Below are 22011 nucleotides of genomic sequence, written 5' to 3'. Positions count from 1 at the left end.
TCTCCCCTTAGGGGAGAGAGGCGAGTGCGGTTCCGGCAAATCAGCCGGCGGGACAGTCATTTGAGGCGCGAAGCTCGTGAGGCCTGGTTAATATAGTGATCTCTGCATATGTAAATACATGAGGGGTTAATGTATAGTCAGTACAGTCAGATGATCACGAGAGGGAAACACTAACAGAAGTATATAAACAGGCTCAGGCTGTTTCCTGCCCTTCTTTGGATGTGTTGTAGCTAGAGAACAGACGTATAGTAAGATCAGAGTGTAGAGTGTAAGAATCATAGTTAATCTAAATCTATCTTGTTTAATTTGACCATTAATAAAAGTATTGCAGAAAAGAACTCGCAAGTAAATTGATTAGTTACTCAATAAATAATTTGTTATCACTGGACGACTTTGTGTATTCATCATCAAAGTTAAGTTTAACTCGGTATAAACAAATGAGTAACATATATTACTCCAAGTAATATGACAGTTAAGTGGACAAATTAACGTTTGATTCTGATGTTGGCCTCGCCAGCTTGACCGTTGGGAAGCTTGCAGCAGTTCATGCTTGCTACCACATTTAGAGACCTTTCCGTTAAATCGAGCCCATGGTGCGCAAGCTTGTTTGTAACTTTGAATCTATGACCCTGCCGTTGTGCACAATTTGGCTGTAATCCCTGTGTTTTTGATTCATCAGCATTTCACAACGTTGGAAACCGGCTTTTAGGGCGCAATCTAATGGAAAATGTTTGAAGTGTAATTTGTGGCGGGTTTTGCTGGGAGTTTCCTGTCTGCGAGTACCCCACCGCTATCTAACCTCAGTCACTTTTTGGGGCCCTGGGAAGTTTCTCACCGGTTTAGCCTAGATGCCCTCTTTGGCCGTGCCTGCCCGGCATCCGGATATTCCCACCCAAGGTAAATGGACCTTTACATGGTCCCCGTCCAGTCTGTGGCGATCTTGCGGCAGGTTCAGACGACAAATCCTGCCCAGAATTATTTTCAGCACTGGGGAGCTGAACCCGCTGGCCAGACCGGATCCTCAGAGATTGGGCCACTAATTTGATGCCCCAATGTCCAAGTGAGCTTATGGGTCCCACCCACCCATGGGCAATGTTGCCCCCCCACACACACATTTGGGCATTACCCCACCCAAGTGATCATACCCTGCTATGGGATCATAGAATTTACAGTGCAGAAGGAGGCCATTCGGCCCATCGAGTCTGCACCGGCTCTTGGAAAGAGCACCCTACCCAAGCCCACACCTCCAACCCATCTCCGTAACCCAGCAACCCCATCTAACCGAAGGGCAATTTAGCATGGCCAATCCACCTAACCTGCACATATTTGGACTGTGGGAGGAAACCGGAGCACCCGGAGGAAACCTATGCAGACACGGAGAGAATGCGATAGACAGTAACCCAAGCCAGGAATCGAACCTGGGACCCTGACGCTGTGAAGCCATAGTGCTAACCACTATGCTACCGTGCTGTCCATCACTGAGGGTCCCTCCCTTTAGGGCCCGCCGACCAGGACCACCACCCTTCACCCCGGCCCCAACCTTCCAGAGGGCCCTTCATACCCACCCTGCACTCCCCCACCCTCCTTTCATGGGCATGGCCCCCTCAGGCCCTGACCCTACTTAAAATGTTGCTACTTTTACAGAGGCAGACGTAGGAGCTTTGACTTCTTTCATTTTGGGCTGTCAGCATTTTCAATTTCTGTGTATCTTTATTTTACAAATATGCCTTTGTTCAGTGATAGTTAAATCAGATTTAGGGGACTAATTTTTGTTCTGCACAATTACAGGGATCGTGGGGATCCAGGAAGGATCTGTACAACAGGGAGCTGGTGATGTCAATCTTTGCAGCGGCCAACCGTAAGAGAAAAAAGCAAAAAGAAGCAACGGTGCTCGAAAGTAGCACAGATGATGATTCAGAACATGAACCTATTAAGGCTATTAACAAAGAGGGATCATTAGACAAGGCAGGGGTGGACAGACAGAAGGATGCAACAGGGCAGAGAGAGAGACAGTCGACAAATACCAGGAACAGAGGTGTGGAGCAAATTCACCATCCCATTGCTAATGAAGAAGTCCAAACGGTATTGGGAGAGCCTGATAATTGCAAGCAGAACCATATTCCGACATCCCGGTGGGAGAATGTTGATGAAGCCACTTTGAACACTTCATCTAGTCCACAATACAGCCCACCCTCAGCTGGTATTGAGTGCTCATTTAAAGAAGGAACCTCTCTTAAATTGTTGGATTCAGATAGAAGAATAAACTCTGGAGATGACCAGATAGTCATTGCAAGTCTTCAGTCTCACAGTAATAGTGAAGTGCTTTCCAGAAACCCCAAGCAGAAGATGTGGCGGCCACCTGAGATGGAGCACAGAGAGACGATTCCCACCGATGCCAGCTCTGTTGTTTCAGGATATTCCACTATTTCATCCACAGTGACAACTCTGGATCACAATTTCAGTTCTGAGGTACAGTCGATTGCTGAAAGCAGGGGTGATGAAGCTGATGATGAAAGAAGTGAGCTTATCAGTGAGTGCGGAGGCCACATTGAAACAGACAGTGAAAGTGGCTACCTTACACGGACAATGCCATGCAAAACCTCTCATTCACAGCAGGAAAGAGGCAGGTTTTGTCGCCGTGAATCAGATAGCAACACAAGCTCCGACAAAGAAGGGATTCCAACACAAAAGCTAAACAGTAGGCCATCTTTTAATTCTCACAGATTAATTCAGTGTGATACTTTGGCTAGAAAGAAGTTGACGAAGCCGAAAGCTGAACATGAACTTGACACAAAAATCAATGAAGGTAAAGAGCCTCCAGTGGTAATAAATCTGTTTGATAATTTATATGATCCCACTTCCACCAGCAAATACAATATCCTCAAGAGTGATCCTGACAAAGATGCAACCCAAACATCAAAACGAGCACTGACTGATCACATGAAGCCACGATTGAAAACCTCAGCAGATGATATGTTTGGAGTAGGGCTGAGAAAACAAAACTCCCCAGAGACTAGGAGAAAGAAGAACATTAGGAGGAGACATACAGTAGTGGTGCAGAATGATTTATCAGAATTTCAGTTCAAAGAATGCAAGGAGAAGCTACTGGAAAGTAATGACAGTGGGCACAAGGTGGGAAAACCATCCACCAAGAGTCAAGTTGGGCAAAAAGTTGATTCCAGGGAGGCTGCAGATACTGTAGCAAATGCACGACAGGATTTAGATCGTACAACCAAGGAAATATTCAGACCGATTGATTTAGAATCACAAAATTGTTCCATTCACCAGAGTGAGAATTTACAAATTGAACAGCCAGCATCCAATAGTAAACAGTTAAGTAGCAATAGCAACTCAGAGTGTCGGCAACCTACTTCACTGTCTTCCCCATCAGCTAGCTCGACACCAGACCAAGCTAGAGACAGTGACTCAAATTCAACCAAGTCTTCAACGGACATAAAGGCTCAGAAATATGCACCCTCCTCTCGATTCCATGAGTACCTTTGATGGAAATTAGTTGAGGCTAAAACATTCAGGAGCTATGACAGCATATGGGTTTGCCTTTTCCCCAAATAACAGGTTGGAAAACTCTGAATTCCATATTTCATTTTTTAAACACTCCTCTTTTAGAGATCAGCTGAACAACAGTATCTGGCAGTCCAATTTAAAGTAACTGTTTTTGCTGTACTTTCACTGTTTTTTCCATTCACTACATTTTATAGAATATTGACTGACTACTGCTTTTTATTTTTCTGATTCTTACTCATTTCCCCGAAAGGAACATGCGAAAGGGACATTTTTTTAAAATCCTCTTTTTTTTAAAAAAAGTAGTAGCATTGTTTCTAAACGACAAGTAAATTATGTCCCCCCAAAAAACTTACATCATTCACTTTATGAACACCTGATTCCTGAATTTCTATAGGGGCTCAATTAGTCTCTTACTGTAGCCCCAGCTGATGCCAGTAAGACCCCAGGAAAAATTGATTTTTTTCAGCTACTTCCATTATTTCTCTGAAGATTCTGCTGATCTTCTTCCAGAATCACAGCCCCCCCACCCCGCAAAGGTATAATTCTTGCTACAGGGTTCAGCCCTGGGTAAAGTGGCTGAGTAGATTTTTTTTAAATGACCATTGCAAGTGCAAAGTAACACAAACTAAAAACAGAATATGCTTCAACCATAATGATCTCAGCTTCTGAATAGGATAGATTGGAGATCCATACAAGAACTGTTTGGTGCAGAATCTCTACCCAAATATTAACCTGTATTTTTTTCAGATGCAATACCTGTTTGTGCTAAGGAGCTGGGAATAGTGGTGCAGGATAAAGCAAATTATAGTAAAATTGGTTGTATGTAGTTACTGGGTGCTTTAGTTCAGGGGTTATTAGACATTTTGCTGCTGCTTTTGCAGTTTGCATGAAAGCATCCTTTTTTTGAACTCGCATCTCTTGACATTAGTAAAAAGATTTTCACTTTAAAAGTCTGTGCTTTATTTGCTTAGTTTAACTTGGTTGACCTGGAATTCAGTGCAGCTGCCTTAAAAGATGGTGTTCTATTAGATAGAAAAACTGTCTTGGTTAGTTTGCTTGAAGAACATGTCACTTCCCAATTTCAGTTACACAAAAGAAAGAAAAGGAATTGTATTAAATGGTTAAACCCTTAGCTAGCATAAAAAATCGATTTACCAAAATAATGTTACATAACTATTATAGGCAAATATAACCGTTTCCTTTCCCTGAATTGTAGTGAAATCTTTTATCAGTTTGTCATTTAATTCCTTCTCTTTTTATTTGAGTCTAAAATTAGCCCTTACTATTACCACCGAATAATTGAAACTAGCTAAGTGGGGAGCATTGTCATTTCACCACATTTGAATTTGAGAGGATTTGGTAATTTTATTTCCAAAATTATTTTCATTTTCTCCACTTCACTTTCTTGTATTTTGCCCATTCTGGATCCCATCCCTGACTAAGAAGTGGTGCAGGTGGGCAGCTCCCTGCCTTGAACTATCTGTGAGCATCACAAGAAAAACTAGGTGTTTTTCACAAACCAAGCCATGATTCTTGGATGCAGGTGCAACCTGTTCAATGACACCATTTGTTGGATTTCTATTGTTGACATCTTTGGATTTTCAGAATTTTGAGAGAATTTAGATGAAAGGAACAATCATAATAATACCTATACTTTACTGACTTCAATCTCCCTCATCTTGGGTCTCAAGAAAGTTCAAAAGACATCCTTGAACAAATGATTCAACCAGCAATTAATTGGTATAATGTGCAACTATCAGTTTAGCGACAGGCCCCTGTGGGATGTCAACAGCAAGTGATTTCAGCTGAGGGTAGAATGTAACTGGTTACTGGTACCATAAATGGAGTGAAGCACTAGGCCAGGAATTTTCTTGCAGCTGCTTCCACTCCATTGCCATTCCATCACTGAAAATGGATAAACCTTGTTCATCCACATAAATGGCGGTTTGACTGCACTCCTGCCAGCATTACAGGGAGAAACAAGAACTGCCAGGAGGAAATTCCCAGTCTAAGCATGATGGCAGAGACATGAGGCTCCAGACAGTTGATGTCTTCCATGTTCCTCCTTTAACTTTGACCCTCAGAGACTGCTGTGACGTAGTGGTTATGAACAGATCAAGTAGCTGACACTGCGTAAATCTGTTTTAAATGTTTACTCCAGAATTTAGTAATGGCAGTTCTCTCATTAACCAGCTAGTTGATCAAATATTTTCAACCTATCCAGGAATGAATTTTGCTAGTGTAGGTTAGCTTTCTGCTGGTAAACACAGATTTAATTTAAATTATAGGTAAGAAATCAGTTTGTAAAAAGGATAAATCTGTTCTTTTAAAATAAGTACCTATAGTTCACTTCAACTAATGCACTAATCATTGAAATATTTATATTTGTATTTATTTATTAACTTAAAGATTAGATTCCCAATCTAACAAGATTACATTGTTATTTAATTAAAATGTCACTCTTGAGGACACTGTCTCCATGTTAAACTATTTGATAAATTGTTTTTATTGGGAGATAAATACTTGAAAGAATCATCCATCCTTTTTCTCCTGTATACAGAAAGGTCCCAGGATGTGTTAATGAATTTAGATGCATTTTTTTGCAGTTGTAATGTAGTTGGAAAAAACATTTGCCAAATAGTATTTTGTGAAGGCAGTGCAGCTTTAACATATTTTTAGAGACTTTGTACTGTTTGAAATGAAATTGAACTTCAATTTCATATTAATCATAATGGGGTGTACAGGGGTAGCACTTAATGTTCAGTACTCTCTACACCTTTAAAAGAACAGTGCAGGTTCACAGGGTTTATCTCTATTCTACATGCAATCTATAGCTATCACACCAGCTAGGTCAAAAGGCCTTCCTGCTATTGTTGAGTTGGTTACTCCAGTGAGTAGCTAAAGTTTGACAAAGTTCCTGGGTTTGATCCTGGTCTTTGCTGAGCTGATTGATCTCAGCAAGGGGCAAGAGTGAACATTAGCATTTGCCTTGCACATGAACAATGGCCACAAAGAGAGTATCTACTGTCTATGGGAAAAACTATACTCCATAAAGAGACTGCGATTTCAAGAGAATGGAATGGTCAACGGGAGAGGGGCAAGGGGAGTTTGGGGGTGGGGGGGGGGGGGGATACTGTAGTAGAGAAATAGAAATTGTTAAGGGACCTGAAGAAACATTAAATGAGCAATTTAATTGCCTCAGAATTCTTTTTCATTTCCTTCCATTTCTGCTTTCCAGCAAAAAGCATTCTTCCTAGTATGATAGTAACCAGGTCATTTCTGTTCTTGAACCAGTCAGAAATAATATTTAGTTTACTTCTCCAAATTAATTTAACGTCTTGGGCAACTTGTGCTGGTGTCATCTTTGCGCAGCACATATAAAATATTACAGTTACACCAATTAAGGGAGGCAAGGAGGATGTGTGTGAAACTTTCTTCTTAATGAGATTTTCAGGTGAATGCCATGGGAACTCGCAGGTTACAGAAATATTTACATCTATCTCAAGTTTCTGATAGAAGCAGATCGCAATGTTTTGATTTTAGATTTATCCACCAATGAGGCACTGATAAGAACAGCTATTTCTAAACTTGCAACCCACAAAATTCAAACAGGTCAAATAATGAGTCCAAAATAGAATACTACATAATTGCTCAGGTTTCTTGGGCCAGGTGCCTATTTTTGGTCGTCCTGCTGGACACCGCACAATTGAACAAAAACAGAAAATGCTCGAAAAACGCATCAGATCTGGCAGCATCTTTGGAGAGAGAAAATAGTTAACGTTTCAAATCCATATAACTCTTCAGAACACGGGACGGCACGGTGACGGAGTGGTTAGCACTGCTGCCTACGGCGCTGAGGACCCGGCCCTGGGTCACTGTGTGGAGTTTACACATCCTTCCTGTGTCTGCGTGGGTCTCACCCCCACAACCCAAAGATGTGCTGGTTGGGTGGATTGACCATGCTAAATTGCTCCTTAATTGGAAAACAAATTGGGTGCTCTAAATTTATTTTAAAAACTTCAGAACACGATTAAAATTGTCTATTCTGTCACATTTTAAATAAACTATTAATTTAGTGTGGTTGGCAATAGAAAGATAATGTTCCTACTAACTCACAGTAAAAAGTAAATAATTTAGAAAGACTAATTCCAACCTCCTGCTGGAACAGCTGTATTAAATCCACATTTCCTGCTTGACAAGCTGCCCAGTATCTTTTGCAACAAATGGTGTGGCCTCGGTATTTTGTCCCCGACTTAAGTTTTTTCCTTTCTTTGTTCCCTTTTCTTCTCTCCCCCCCCCCCCCCCCAAACAAAGAAAAAAGGATATACATTCACTCCTTTAACTGGAAACTTCACCCAGTTTGTTGTTCATCCACTTCATTCACATATGGATGAAACGTTTGGCCTATTTGAGTTCATACACACAGGAAGAACCTGTAGTCCCTCACTCTCTTCCCCGCCCCATTGCAGCATCCATTTAAATTTTAGTAGTTCAATTAGTAACAATCTCATTTCAAGATTATGAATTGAGCTCCTCTGCAGGACCTATCTAGGCTGTCACATCAGTGCTGCATTGATTAACGTGCCAACTTCCTTATGTAAAAAATCCTACAGCCCTATTCGAAGAGCAGGAATATCTCCCAGTTTCCTGACTAACCGATCAAAACCGATTAACTGATCATTTACTTTATTGCTGTTTACACAAACCTATTGTGTATAACTTGAAATGGACAATATAATGCACATTCTTTCTGTTGGTTTCACTCCGCTACCCAAATTCAGTGCCACGTGTTGGTCATTCTTCATGTGAAGAACAACTTCCTGACATAGTCCTAAATTTATTTATTTTGAGTTTGTGCCTCCTTATCCTATTGTCGGAATTTGAAGTAATGATCTGGATCTGTTTACAACTTTATATAATGTGATAAATCACTTGCTTTTCTAAGAGGCAGAGGTGAGATGGTCTTGTGTTTATCAAAAATCTAAGAACGCTGTAAAATCTTGAAGGTTGGCATTCAAGGACCCAGTGAAAGCATAGAACCAGAGCACATGATCAATGCTGATTCTTAAAATAATACAGAATTGCTGCATGGATGTTTGGGGTAAAATCTCCCCTTATTAGGATTTACGTTTCAAAAATAATTTTTCCCGTTAAAGCAACTGCTTGACAAATTATTCAGCAGCAGTTGTACCATAGAATAGATTTTGTTCTTAGTGGAACACGCCCTGAATTAATTTGTAACACTCAGATATGTGTTGCTATATAGACAACTGCTACAATCTGAGGGTAGAGAAAAGGGAATTTTAATTTTTGGGTGTTCTTAAAAAAAAAAGTATGGCTCCACTCCATAAGTGATGGCACCCTCTGTCCATCTATATATTATTATAATGTACTGAGATACCAGATGAGAACAGAACACTCTGGCGTACAGATCATGTAATTAATAGATTAGCTAATAGTTGTTTTTATTTTTAGGCCGCATTACTAATTTACTATTATTAAATCTGTGATTCTGTCCTTTCTCATTTCAAATTTTGAAAGCTTTAATATTAAATTCCGTGGGGAAGGGAAGAGCAGTTCATGTCCTGCGTAATTTTTAGATTTCTGATTTCCCCTGACTTACACTTGCATAGTTGCAATTTTTCACCTTTTGAGGTCATCTGTAACTCCATTATTTTTGTCTTGTCCCCCTGTCACTATTTAAAACAATGCAATGAGACCAAATTCAGAACATAAGATAGGAGCAGGAGTAGACCATTTTGGCCCCGCAAGCCGGCTCTGCCATTTAATGATGAATGACCTGATATATCATAAATTCATAATGGCAACATTGCAGACACGGCTAAACTTGCAGTTAGTTGGGGAAAGATAACAAAACTATCATGTAAACTGGCTCCTGATGCTTTTGGCTTAATATAGTTGAGGCTATATAATTTTGTATGGTTTTGTATTGATGATTGCTCATTTAACCTCAGTGTGTATATAAAATATATATAATATATTTTTGTTCGCGTTGTTTACATTAGTGCTCCTGTGCACATTTGTTTATTTCTACTGTTACTTGATTTTTTAATTTTCGATTTGTTTGCTCCACAGCTTGCTCAGTTCGAATTAAAAACTCAGAAACAATTCTTACAAATGCATTTTTAAAAGTGTTTTAACTAGAGCCAGAGGTGAACTCACTTTAAGGCCATGTTTCTGCATTAAAAGCCATTAAATTACCAATAGATATTGGATAAGGGCCAGGAAAAGTCATAACATAATAACTCAGGTGCTTGGCATTGAAAATTATGAAATAAAGGATGAGCTGATAGAGAAATCATGCTTTTGGAAGTACAGTAATGGGTATTTTTTATAAAAGAAATGGAGATCCCATATTCTGCTTTTCAGTGAGTTCCCAGAATTTTGATTGGCATTGAATCACGCATTTCTTTGAACCCAGTTAAAGCTGTCATTTTGTCAAAACAAAGTCAACTTTACTGTGTAGACCAGCTTAAATATTATGATTCCTTCCTTTTCAGCTCTACCCTAATAATGAAATAAACCTGTGATTTTATTACGTGTTTGAAATAGCGTGGAGTTCATTGCAGTCTGAAATTGCTGTAATGTGCGGTTGATGCTTTCACAAACATGTCTTGTTAAGTTGGCAAATTGTCCACATTGGCACTGAACATTTTATGGGTACTGTGTACAGAAATTCCTTGGTTTAGAAACTAGGATAACACATGGTATTTCCCCTAAGTTTTAAATCCATGCAGTTCAAATTGTTGTCCATTCCTGTAAAAACGTGGCTTTAAATGAAGACTGCATCGCTAACCAATGGTGCCAGATTTTAAAACATTTTGCTGAACCCTTGCTTCATAACTGTCTTTTCTAAAATGTTATATACACAGAGTCCCACTTCCAAAACTATCAAAGTTTGCCAAAAAGTATCTTAATGAAATATGAATATTTCTCACTCATGACATCATCTTCAGATGTTTTCGATGATTTGTGAAAATATTTTCCAAAGTGTCTGAAATTTTACATTACCACAATACGTGCAAATGCACCTTAAACCAGGCAAAATGTTCAATAATGGTTTTAATTTTAAGTTGTAGTCTGTAACTGTAGTTAGTTAGCTCTTTTAGTTTTATTTACCTGTCCTTGGAAAGTGCCTCATTTTTTTGCAAGTCATTTCTTAAAAAGAGTTTAGATTCCACACTCCATGAAATTTGTTAATTTTTAAAGTTTTTTAAATTTAAATGCAAATATTGCCTAGCTGTAGGCTAAATGTAGTTATGTATAAATTACATTTTGTTTTTCATGAACTATGCTGGAAAAAAACAGGACAGAGCTGTGTGTGGCACATCTATTGTGATGTTTCCCATTGCACACACACCTGTACTGGCTGATGTTCTGCTTTGTCCGAACTGGGCTTTGGATGGTCCAAACTCTGTCACCAAATTCAGTGACCCTGATTGAGCATCTGGATTGAATCTAGGGGAAAAATGGCATTGGGGATTGTGGGAAGGGAAAGAGGCATGAAATCTAGCATTGAGGCAGGGAATGAAATACCGATCACTCATGATTTGATTAAAGGAGCAACAAACTACACTGTCAAAAGAAACTTTATACCACTCTAAGAAGAAGAAAATTAATAAGATGCAACGTCGAAAGGGAGATGCTTTAAACCGCACTTTTCCAGCTTGTATTGTTATTTCTTTTATGTTGCAGTTTACTTGCAGTATTGAGATTGTTTCGCAGGCAAGAATTTCAGAGCTTCCATTTTAAAAAAGAATCAGGCATTCCAATGGAGCATTGAACAAAGCTGTCAACATGATCTTTCTCCATATACAGTGCAGTTTATTGAATTATGCAAATTTGCTGTAAAGTTAACTGTTTATTTTGTAAATATGTTCTAGGATGTCAACTCTGACAAAAACCGTATAACATAGATATATAAATTGTTTTTTTCCTCTTTGCCAACTGGCCATAAAAGAACAATGTGATATTGTTAGATTCTGCATTAACTTCTTGGGTTTACAACTGAAAATGTACATGCTAAAGAAGATGCTTTAAATAATGCACCATCTTGTTTTATAAAAATGGAAATAAACTGACTTCCCCTCCAGTAAGTCTCTAGTGTGGGTTTCTTTTTTATCAATAGAATCGCTGGTGCTATTGGACATGATGAATTGTATAAAAACACTTTAATATTTGGACAGGAATGTTATTCTGTGCAGATGGATTTGTATCCCTCCGATACCACAAAGTCTAATTATTGCAGCACAGGTCAGTCAGAGTTTACTTGTTTGATTATGGAATTTTGCAGATTGGAATGTGTTTGTTAGTTTTTCTCTTTTCATTCAGTTCTCCAGAAATTACTTTCCCATTTTATAAAGCTAGTACATGTATGCAAGCAAATCTTTTATGATTTAAGGGTACGTTTTATAGTTTCATTGAAAATACATTTTCCCAAGCATAGTTTCTGAAGTCACTGTGCATGCTGACTTTGACTACATGGTCTGTGGGAGCATGACTCACCCCATTAAGTTTTGGAGTGGGTGTGGCAACTTGTTTGGTCCAGAGTTATGGGGAAGGGTCCTGCATGGGGAAGGGTCCTGCAGAGTGTGCTCTTCAAATCAAGAGGGCGGGTTGTTGCATTGCGGAGATAGTTTATGTTGAATGGGTCTTCAGGAATGAGCCCCAGACCACTTGGTTTTTTTTTCTCAGTTCCTAGTTAAGACTAAACGACAACTGTCTGATGGGCAAATGAGCCACAAGTATTTGAGCCTCATGTTTGTCAAAAGTTAGGCTGTACTGGGGGTTCAAGAGGCCAGGGAGGAGGGTTAAAGTGGGAAATTACCTGTTGGAGAGGGAAATACCTCTGACTGGCCCACTGGTGATCTCCTACTCCCATGTCCAATAGTAACTTGTGCAACCAAGGCTACCGGACGTCCCACATAGTGTGACCTCTTCTCAACACACCCCCTGTCACAAATAAAACACTGGCAATCGTGGAGTGAGGCACTTAATGGCCAGTAATTGGCAACTTCAAGGGCCTCGATAAGCCCAAGACCGACTGGCAGTCTGATACCCACTCCCAGTAAAATTTCAGAATGGTCCAAGACAGGTGGGTAGAAGGTAGGCAGGCCACCAGGCCAGCATAAAATCAAGTCCCATCTTGCAATTTAAACTGAGCTGCTGTACATTTCTAGCACTTTTGTCTTGGACGCAAAAGGTTTGATTTACAGTGTGGCTCGGAGACACTTCAGAATAAAACAGTCATGAATCAGATTGCTACTCTCCAGTATTTCCCTGAATTCTCCAAGAAACTGAGGAAATAAAAGGAATATTGAAAGAATGAAAAACCTCCAAACGCTTTATTAGTTATATCATTGGAGAGTTGAAATTGTAAATAGTCAAGGCTGCTGCGTCAAATTTCTTGATCATCAGAATGTGGCAATGTCCTTGATGTCTTCCCATTGCCCCGGATTTATTGCTACAAGACGACAAAAGTTCTTTCATGTGTTTTTCCCAAAACGGCTTTGACACGGGTTAGTTAGTTTACAAGTGTTAGGATGCTCAAGGCTGGCATTGTCAGTATGTAGCTGGGTTCTATTATGAGCCTCAAGCCCCAGGATCTCAGTCCCATCACAAATTAGACTGGAAATCCTTGAAACCAGAGTAAAACAATTGGAAAAACCGTTCCGTAAACCTCCAGAGGAAAGAGTTGATCTTTCAGGTATGTTGAGGTATAGGAACAGGAAGCCCTTTTGGCCTGATCAAACATTCAATAAGATCATTATTGATCTGTCATCTAAACTCCATGGGCAGAAGCTTACAATTCCCCTTGTGGGTTTTGAGTCGGGTTGGGGGGCATCGTAAAATTGAATGGGCGGCCACTGAAGGGGGAAAGTGTCTTTAACCCTTCTCCCCATCTCGGGCAAGATGTGGGGGTGGGGGGGCTCTCTCTGAAGGCCCTCCGAGTTGGAGTGCCCTCCCCCGGACGTTGGATCTCCGGGATCCCCTTTTTCACCACTGGGACTTGTTGAAGGTCCCAGGACTTAGTCCCAGGTGTTGTGCAGCAGTACTGCTTCTGGCCACTTTGCCTGATTGGCAGACAGCTCTCACGGACTGAACTTGTCCTGCCCACTGCCCAAGTTAGCCTTACATGGCTGTGGGAGTGTGAATCAAATGCTGTATGTTAGGCACTGAATTTGGATGGAGAGTGCCCTTATCAGAACTGCAACAAATATTACCGATACAAAGCATTAAAAAGGTACAGAACAAAGTGAAGAGAATTGGGGGGGAACTCCAGACAAAGAAATCAAATACTATTGACCTGTAAAGTTCACAAAATGGTTAAATGCCTATGTACAATAATGTGAGAAAAACGTTTGAGATGCAAATAGCTGAGTGATGGGGATGAGAGAGCTCGAAATCGAAGCACAAAAACAGTGCAGATCCATTTTCATAATTCTTAACTAGTTTGCTCAGTTTTAAATTTCATGAGCCTAAAAGATTTTCTCATTGGTGGATAAATCCTACATTGGAGTCACTGCAGAGTGGGATGCAGCAGGTTTTTGGGGAAGCATAAAGTTGAAAGTACCTTGAGCCTTCACAATGACCACCCAACCGGCCTAAAGAGCCCGTTATTGCAGGTTAATTCTTAATTTCACTGACGAGAGTGAATGTTGATGTGCCATTGGAGAGGGAGTGGGGTTAACTTGCTGTACAAGTGCATTTATTAATATGTTTATATAAAATTCCTTTGTATGCCACAGTAACACTGAAATAACATCACTGGCTTCACTTTGAATCGGCCATGCAGCATCACAAGTGCAATTGTGTGTTTTGACTGTGGGAGATTGAAATTTAATCAGCCAGTGAGTGTCTTGCCTGCATGCTGGAGAATCAGTGAGTCCTGTATTGTCTCCGTTGGAGGAGTCCAGTACCATTAAATGCCAGTGAGACAAAGTGCCCAGAGTCAACACCCCCACACCACCCCGGCGAGTCCTCACCCAGTACTGCCCAAGTATCTCGCAATGATGGAAGAAAAACCCCAAATGATGTACAGACATACTGAACTTTTAAATAAGCTCTGTGGTTTTAAAAATGGATGTACAACCCAAAGATTACTGAGAATGTAAATTCAGTCACTGGCTGAATTGCTGGTGGATGATACCAAGAGAGAGAGGCAATGGAATCACATTCTGTCGCTAGACAAGGATACATCAAAAGTATGAAAGCTACACAGAAACTGTCATCTCCTGTGGAAATAATGGGAGCTGATTATCCTATGAGCAATGTCTGACCGATTTGTGGATTTTTGCCTTCTAGGAAGAAACTGGGATAAAAGCCAGCTGCAAAGCTTGGTCAGTGTTGACTAACGCCGTGACCCTGCAAAATATGTACAGGCTAGAACAAGTTGTCAGCAAAGGCACAGCTGAAAATGAAATAGTGTAGCTTCTCAGCCAAACTGCAGAACATTGGAATCTTGAAACTGACTATTCACCTGCTGAAGTCAGCACTACTGGAGTCACTAATCGCAATGGTTCGAATGTGCCACCATTTATGCATCAAGCACATGTCAAAAACTGATTTTTTTTAAAAAACTTACATTTGGACTAAATTCCCATTTCTAATCTGTGTGAATGTGTATCATTTTTCTCACATTTAATAACTAATAAACTCAGCTTCTTTAACAAGCTCCTTTTGAAACAGAAATACCTTATGGCTGTGAAAAAGTACCTGCAATGGAAGGGATCTTTTAAAATTAATTTTGTTGTGATGAGTTGAGGGGGTTGAATACCGAAAGGGAGCCAATTCATTTCTCACCTGGGATCACCGGTTAGGGATCCGATTTTATTAAGTATCGAAGGCAATGGAATGAGACCCTTCAATTAAAATCATTTTCCATTTGAGGGCCTCAATTAGCGATGGGGCAAGAAGACCATCCAGGAGCCAATCAGGGCAGGAAGGTAGTGGAGTCCACACCTGGCACCCTCCCACTCAATTAAATAGGATTTTGACTTCCATAAGTACTCAGCATATTAAGCAGCAGTGACAAAGGAGAAACACTTTCAATGGCGAATAAACTCGCCCACAAAATCCACCCCATAATATACAGGGTAATGCAGGCTGTGGAAGTGAGGACCAAGGTGAGAACTGAAGGATATATAAACTGCTTTTTAACAGCGTCGGAATCAAAGCACACAAGGCAATGAGGGGAATTCAAAATACTTTTACAAAAATGCAATCCCTTTATTTCATCTCTTCACAGAAACCACATTAATTACAGATTGTCATGGCATCGACTTTCAGTACACATCTCACTACTCTACAAATGGAAGATCCCAGTTTACAAAAACTCTGTAGATATGTTCAATACAATGACTAAATCACTGCTCTTACTGACCAAACAGTAAAGCCCCATGCATCAGTAAAGAAATACACAGTCTAAACAAAAAATGTTCCTATTGTATCCAGATTTTCACAAATTCTTTATATTAAGATTCACGTACAGACACTAATCTAGATGCATCGTGCAATTTCTTAGCATATACATGCATAATTAGAACGCTTTATTATTTAAAAGCAGGAATAAAATGAAGTTCATGTTTGATATGATTACTGACACATTCTTCAGGAGACTATGAAAAATGTCACATTTCGGTAAAAAAAAATGCTTAAAGGCATTTTGTATTTTTTCACTTTTACATTTTGCTGAAATAGTTTTTTAAAATGTTTTCTTCTAAACACACACATATTTGATACATCTCGAACCAATCATTGCCTTTTAATCTAATTGTAAAAGATCAAAATCCAGAACCGACATTTCCATCACATTCTGCTTTAAACCAAAAATAATTCATTTTAAACAACAAATATGAAAGTGATGTTTGGTGCTCTCAGTTATTGGTTGTAACTTTCTCTGATGTTGTGAGTGTGTTAAGATTTGCATTTTTTCTGTTTACGTGAGAGATGAGGTGAATGATGTTCATTGTGAGAATGCTCAAAGATACCATACCAACTGACTGCATTTATGATTAACTCAATCATTTTGAGTAAAATATTAACAGTTCTCAGTTTTTGAGAGATTAAATATTTTCTTGGGGGATTGGAAGGGTGAATGTTTTGTGCCCATCGAAATGAGGAATGTCAGTGCTGGGAAATGGAATACTTTATTCAGGTTTACACCCAGCTATGACATTAAATATCCTCAGTTTTGTGTAGAGTGAGGCTCTATACACTGTGACTCAATTCAGTCTGTAATTCAGACTCCACTGGTTCGCTGGTCTGGAGCTTCTTGAGCCAAGAAATAAAACATCGACCAAAAGGACTTACGAATACCCTAGATAGAAAGGGCAAATCTTCAGAGGAAGGATAACGATGAAATAAAGCAACGGTAACTTTCATCAGGAAAGACATCATCTAGAGTTTCTGGTGTTTTTAAATGATGTGGGAGGAGGGAGTGTTACATGCATAGAAATTTCCTCACGGTCTGTCCCTCCCTGTAACAAGGTTTCGTTTTTGCATTGGTTTCAGGAAGCTGATTTCTGCAGGTAACCACACCCAGTAAAGACTGGGCAGCTCAACGTTGGAACATCAATGATGCAAACTATAGAAAATGAAAGTATTTATCCCCTACACCCCAGCCAATTTCTATAATTTCTCCAGAAACACCAAAATCTAGCTTACTGCGAACATTTTAGGATCTGTATGTCATATATCACGTAAAATTTCTGATCAAAGTACATTTAGAATATAGATGCTTCATTCTGCCCCGGGATATTTGTACGGTGGAGATTTGTAAGACTTTGTAAGGTGGAGAAACTTTGGGCGCCATTTAACTAAATGGGAGCAAAGTCCCAAAGCGAGCGCGTTAGCCTCGTGTTACCCAGTTCTCGCAATGCTGGGAAACACAATGCTATTAAACGTCAGTCAGGTTAGATAGGGGGCTTCAGTGGGGAATGCGCGGCTCAGGCCACATATAGCTCCATTTTCTACACTGAGGGACTTCGCTCGCTGGAGCTCCTTAGTTAGCGAGAGATTGAATGGCGTCTCGAGCTCGCGACACAACAAACCCCCAAGCCCCAACTCACTATGAGGGGTCCTGGGTGGAGGGCCCTGCAGCCCAATCACCGTTGTGCAACAAATGACCTTGGCAGTGCCAGGCTGATACCAAGGTGGAGTGGCAGGATATTCCCCTGCTCAAAGGGCATTTGGGCCTCTGATCCCCTGGGAGACCCCCACAAGTGCTGTTCCGCCTCATCCCCATTTGTGGAGACCAATACTGAATGTCGCTTGCCCGAGATCTCCGAGGCCAAGGGGGCAGATCCCAATGCCTCAGGGAGCACATTAGAGTGAGACTAGCAGTCTCGCTCTAATATGCAGATTTACCAAAAGGTGAACATCTTGTGAGATTGCGTTAGATCTCGCGAGGTGTTGTGAGCAGAGTAGATTCCGGGGGCAGGGTCTCCTGGTTTCTATTGGCCATGTTGCACCAGGGTGCACTGCTTTTCGGGCGCAGCATGGCCGTTCCATCGCACCCTAATTCAATTTCTCCTTGGTTTGTGTATCTTTTACACACTGTTTGGTTTGGCCATGATAACTTGCCCTTTAATGTCCAGGGATGTGCAGGTTCGGTGGGGTAAGGGGAAAGGGCGGTGATAGGTTGGGCCTAGGGAGGGTGCATTTTCAGAGGGTTGGTGCAGATGTGATGATCCGAATGGCGTTCTGCACTGTAGGGATTCTGTGCTTCTAAGGCTGAACACATTCTGAAGGGTATTGAAACACGATGAGTAGCAAGACATTTTTTACATTAATTCCCATTTAGAAAATGAGGGTGAAATGTTTGTCCCTCATCAGCAGGATCTAGTTATTACTGCTCACAGGGACAGTGGGTGGTATGACTGACTGTTGGTTTCTACTGGAATATTCACAATTTAAAGCAGGTCAACAAATTTTGGAAAGAAGCTCCCTATCGATGCCTTCAATTAATTCTTCACCTCATGAAGTATAGACTGAAGACTTCACCAACAGCAAAGCAAATACAGGACTCGAATAACTGCCCTCATTCATCTGATGTCAGATTGTGTTTTTATAGAACAATCTTTCCCATCTCCCAGAGGGAGGGTTTCAAATGGAATGACAGGAATCAGAGCTCAGTCCCTACATCAAGAGAAAGCTGGTCCCTGTGATTTTTTATTAAGGCTGTGAGAGGGCTCAATTATGAGGTGGTTATTCAACGTATTGAATAGTTGTGGTACTTCAGAATCAAATTATTTTTGTGTGTCACATTCAAACATCAACAATTCTTCACAAAAGGATTCAGATACAATTTACACAAACTTAATACAAAGTGTTAAAAGACTTCACTTAAAATGTAAAGAAACTTCCTGCAATTGCAAGTAATTGCTTTGTGAATACTATTCTTTGTACAAAAACTATTTAAGACAATATACAAAAAGAATAAGTGAATACATTGAGTTTGCCAGTGATATATATATATATATATATATACTCTGCAGTTCTAGATATTGATTTAACAGAAATAAATCATTCTTCATATTCTCTATTTTTCAAATCCTGTGCTTTCATAAATATTGTTCCTGGTGGAATTTATTTAATTTTTCTTATTTTAAGGTAAAGTTATCCAGTTCATGGTGTTTCACCCACTCTACAAGTGCAACCACTGATCAGGACTGGATCTTATTGTGGGCTGGTATTATCAGATCAGATACAAACTGTTTCAGAGCTGTACTGTGTCACACCAACTGAGTGAGTAATTGAAGAGAGAAAGTGAGCAGAGAGAATGAGTGGGAAGGAAGCATGAGAAAAAAATGAGAGACATGACAAGAGATAGAGAATGGGTAAAAGACAGCAAAGGCATGGATGAGTGAGAGGAAAGGAGAGAGAAACTGACTGATAAAGGAAAGCCTTACATAATCACTTTTACACTCTACATAGCAGGGCTGAGTTTGATCAGAGTCAAGCGCATCATATTGTGCTCATCATTAATTGAGAAAATAAAGCTTTTTTTAAATTATTACCTAAGCATTAAAGTGACTTAAGCGCCACCATTAAAATGTAGAATGCAAATTGAGACGATTGGAGATGGACCAGGCTCATTGCAGCTTATTCTTGTGGTTACAATGCTGGTACCTTTAACTTGTCTGTGATGCATTAAAACTAAGGTGCGTCAACACCAGAGGGTACATATCTGAAGGGAAGGTCCGCACCTCCATGTGTTTCATGTTGTAAATAGTCTGACATTCTGATGCAATGGGAAGTTGAAGCAGACGATTTTCCATACGGTTAAGATCATCCACTCCAATAAAGAAAGGGCAGAGAGCTGGTTCGCAATGTAATACCCATTTATTACAAAGCGGAACACAGCGGAAATGGCCTCTCAATGTTGACCCCAGTGCAATAAAGGTCATAGACCTTAAATACCCAGAAAAGTGTAAAAGGTTATTTAGAGTCTAAATTTAGAAAGAGGGACACAATGAGAATGAGTGTTTTTATCAGTTTTCATTTTTTTTACAAAATATTTCATAATTTTTACATCTATTCTACTTTGATATATCTAAATCACTTGTGCTGTTTCCACTATACAAGCTAACACACTACAGCTCTGAGACCAGTTAGCATTCTGGATCAAAGCAGGTGACTGATTAGCAGATGGTGATTGATGGCAGAAGCTTTGGAGCCCACGGTGCACATTCTCCGTGAATCAATCATCCTCTTCTCGCAGTCCCCTTGACTGGTGTGGGTGTGGGAGAGGAGGGAATGGGAGACGGGGAATTGGAAAGAGGAGAGGGGGGGGGGGGGTGACTGCAGAGAAGGTCGTGTTGCTTGAAGCTGGTGAAATGGAAGCTCTTTCAAAACTCCAAGAGCCGCAGCGATTCAGCATAAAGGGCAGCAGCAGAAGGAGCAAAGCGAGATATTTGGAATGGAAGGGAGCGGGGACAATGATGGGAAGGTTTGCTGAGTTTCACTATAATCAATGACTGCACTGTACTGGCTACAGGTTTGAAAGCAAGCAACGAGCAGGGAGGCTGGCGAGTGGCCAGGAACGCTATCCAGTTCTGGATAAGGACAGGTTTTCAACAGAGGTTGGGAAAGTCTCGGGACAATTGGCTGAAGCAGGAATGGGATCTATACCAGGATCTGGAGGCAGGACAAAGTCCTTAGCAGCAGCATCACAGAAGAAGAAACTCCTTTTATTACCCCCATCAGCAGTCTGAGGACCTCCACAGGTCTCGACACAGATTTCAGGAGGCAGTCTGGTCAGAGAGGCAAAGCTTGCCGTACCTTTGGCCATTACAACAGCAAAGTCCCATAATTATTACAGAACGCAAAGACTGAAGGGGTGTGCACTGGGCTTACTGGGCCAGGCAGAGAACGTCCAAAAACACAACAAAAAGACAGCAAAGCAAAGCAGAAGTAGCGAGGAAAGGAGGGAAAGAGACAAGAAATTAACATTAGAATCTTCATACACTGAATACTCTTTATATTAGAGCCAACAATGATATATAACAAATAATTGACTGAAGACAACAATTGAACAGGTACCAAGAGGACATAAAGAGGAGGAATGGACCATCCATCCCAGCCCCACCATTCAATACCACCCTCACTGATCTGCTTCGATTGCATTTTCCCATCCACTCCCCATATCCCTCGATTTTCTGAGAGACCCCAAAATCCGTCTACCCCAGCCGGAAACATACTCAATAATAGAGGATCCACAAGTCTCTGAGTTAAGAAATGTTTCCTCATCTCTGTCCTGAACGATTAACTCCTTACCCTGAGACTGCCCGTGAGTTCTAGAAACCCCAGCCAGCGGAAACAGCCGTTGTGTCTGCCCCATCGAGCCCCTTCGGAATCTTGTATGTTTCAATGAGATTACCTCTTACTCCTCGAAACTCTGGACCATATAGCCTCAATGTACTCAAACTCTCATCATCAAACAATCCCCTCACCCCAGGAACCAACCCAGTGAACGTTTGCTGTGGTGTCTCTGAAGCAATTATATCTTTCCTTAGATATGATCAAAACTGTTCATCGTGCTCCAGGGTCAGGATGTTACAGGCCCCATGAAACGTGCGGGAGTTGGAGATGGTGTAGAATCAAATGTGGAAGGATTGGGGGGTTGAAGGGTGGCCTGCCTGCCCAGCGACCTGTGTGTGCTGCATCACAGGGCGAGACCACCCCAGGGGGGTTGGGGAGAGGGGGGCTCCCCTAATTGACAAGTCTAACCCCTTGCCTTCACCAAGCAAGCCCCGAACCTCAGCAGCGCCTGCTGACTGGGCCCAATGAGCCAGACCCCACTGACCTGGGCTCTGAGGCCTTCTTCATCATTGCTGCTCCCACTTGGTTGCAGTACCAGTCACTGTACCTAGTGGTGCTGCTACGACTGAAGAGCTTCTTGGGGTGGGGTATTCACAAAACAAATACCCCCCAGCCTCTCGCAACATCAACCAGAGCCATAAC

At 40.9% G+C, this 22011-nt stretch overlaps 2 protein-coding genes across 35 annotated transcripts in view; one reads left to right on the top strand and one right to left on the bottom strand.

Moving 5' to 3' along the window:
- Window positions 1–11638, top strand: part of arhgap23a (Rho GTPase activating protein 23a) — a 606368-nt gene extending 594730 nt beyond the window's left edge. For 8 of the 9 annotated variants that reach the window (XM_072487495.1, XM_072487494.1, XM_072487496.1 and 5 more), the window contains one exon: window positions 1789–11638. In XM_072487495.1, the coding sequence (XP_072343596.1) occupies window positions 1789–3504 (1716 nt within the window). In that variant the 3' untranslated portion in view covers window positions 3505–11638. The remainder of the gene's footprint in view (window positions 1–1788) is intronic. The other variant, XM_072487499.1, reaches the window with a different exon arrangement.
- A 4115-nt stretch (window positions 11639–15753) lies between these two features.
- Window positions 15754–22011, bottom strand: part of srcin1a (SRC kinase signaling inhibitor 1a) — a 685230-nt gene continuing 678972 nt past the window's right edge. For all 26 annotated transcript variants that reach the window (XM_072487470.1, XM_072487474.1, XM_072487473.1 and 23 more), the window contains one exon: window positions 15754–20903. Coding sequence is in view for 1 of the 26 variants with exons in the window: in XM_072487462.1 (XP_072343563.1) it covers window positions 20901–20903 (3 nt within the window). In the remaining 25 variants the exon portion in view is untranslated. The remainder of the gene's footprint in view (window positions 20904–22011) is intronic.

This window comes from Scyliorhinus torazame, chromosome 21 (genome assembly GCF_047496885.1).
Source record: "Scyliorhinus torazame isolate Kashiwa2021f chromosome 21, sScyTor2.1, whole genome shotgun sequence".
NCBI classification, from domain to species: domain Eukaryota; kingdom Metazoa; phylum Chordata; class Chondrichthyes; order Carcharhiniformes; family Scyliorhinidae; genus Scyliorhinus; species Scyliorhinus torazame.
This window is presented reverse-complemented; position numbering and strand designations above follow the sequence as displayed.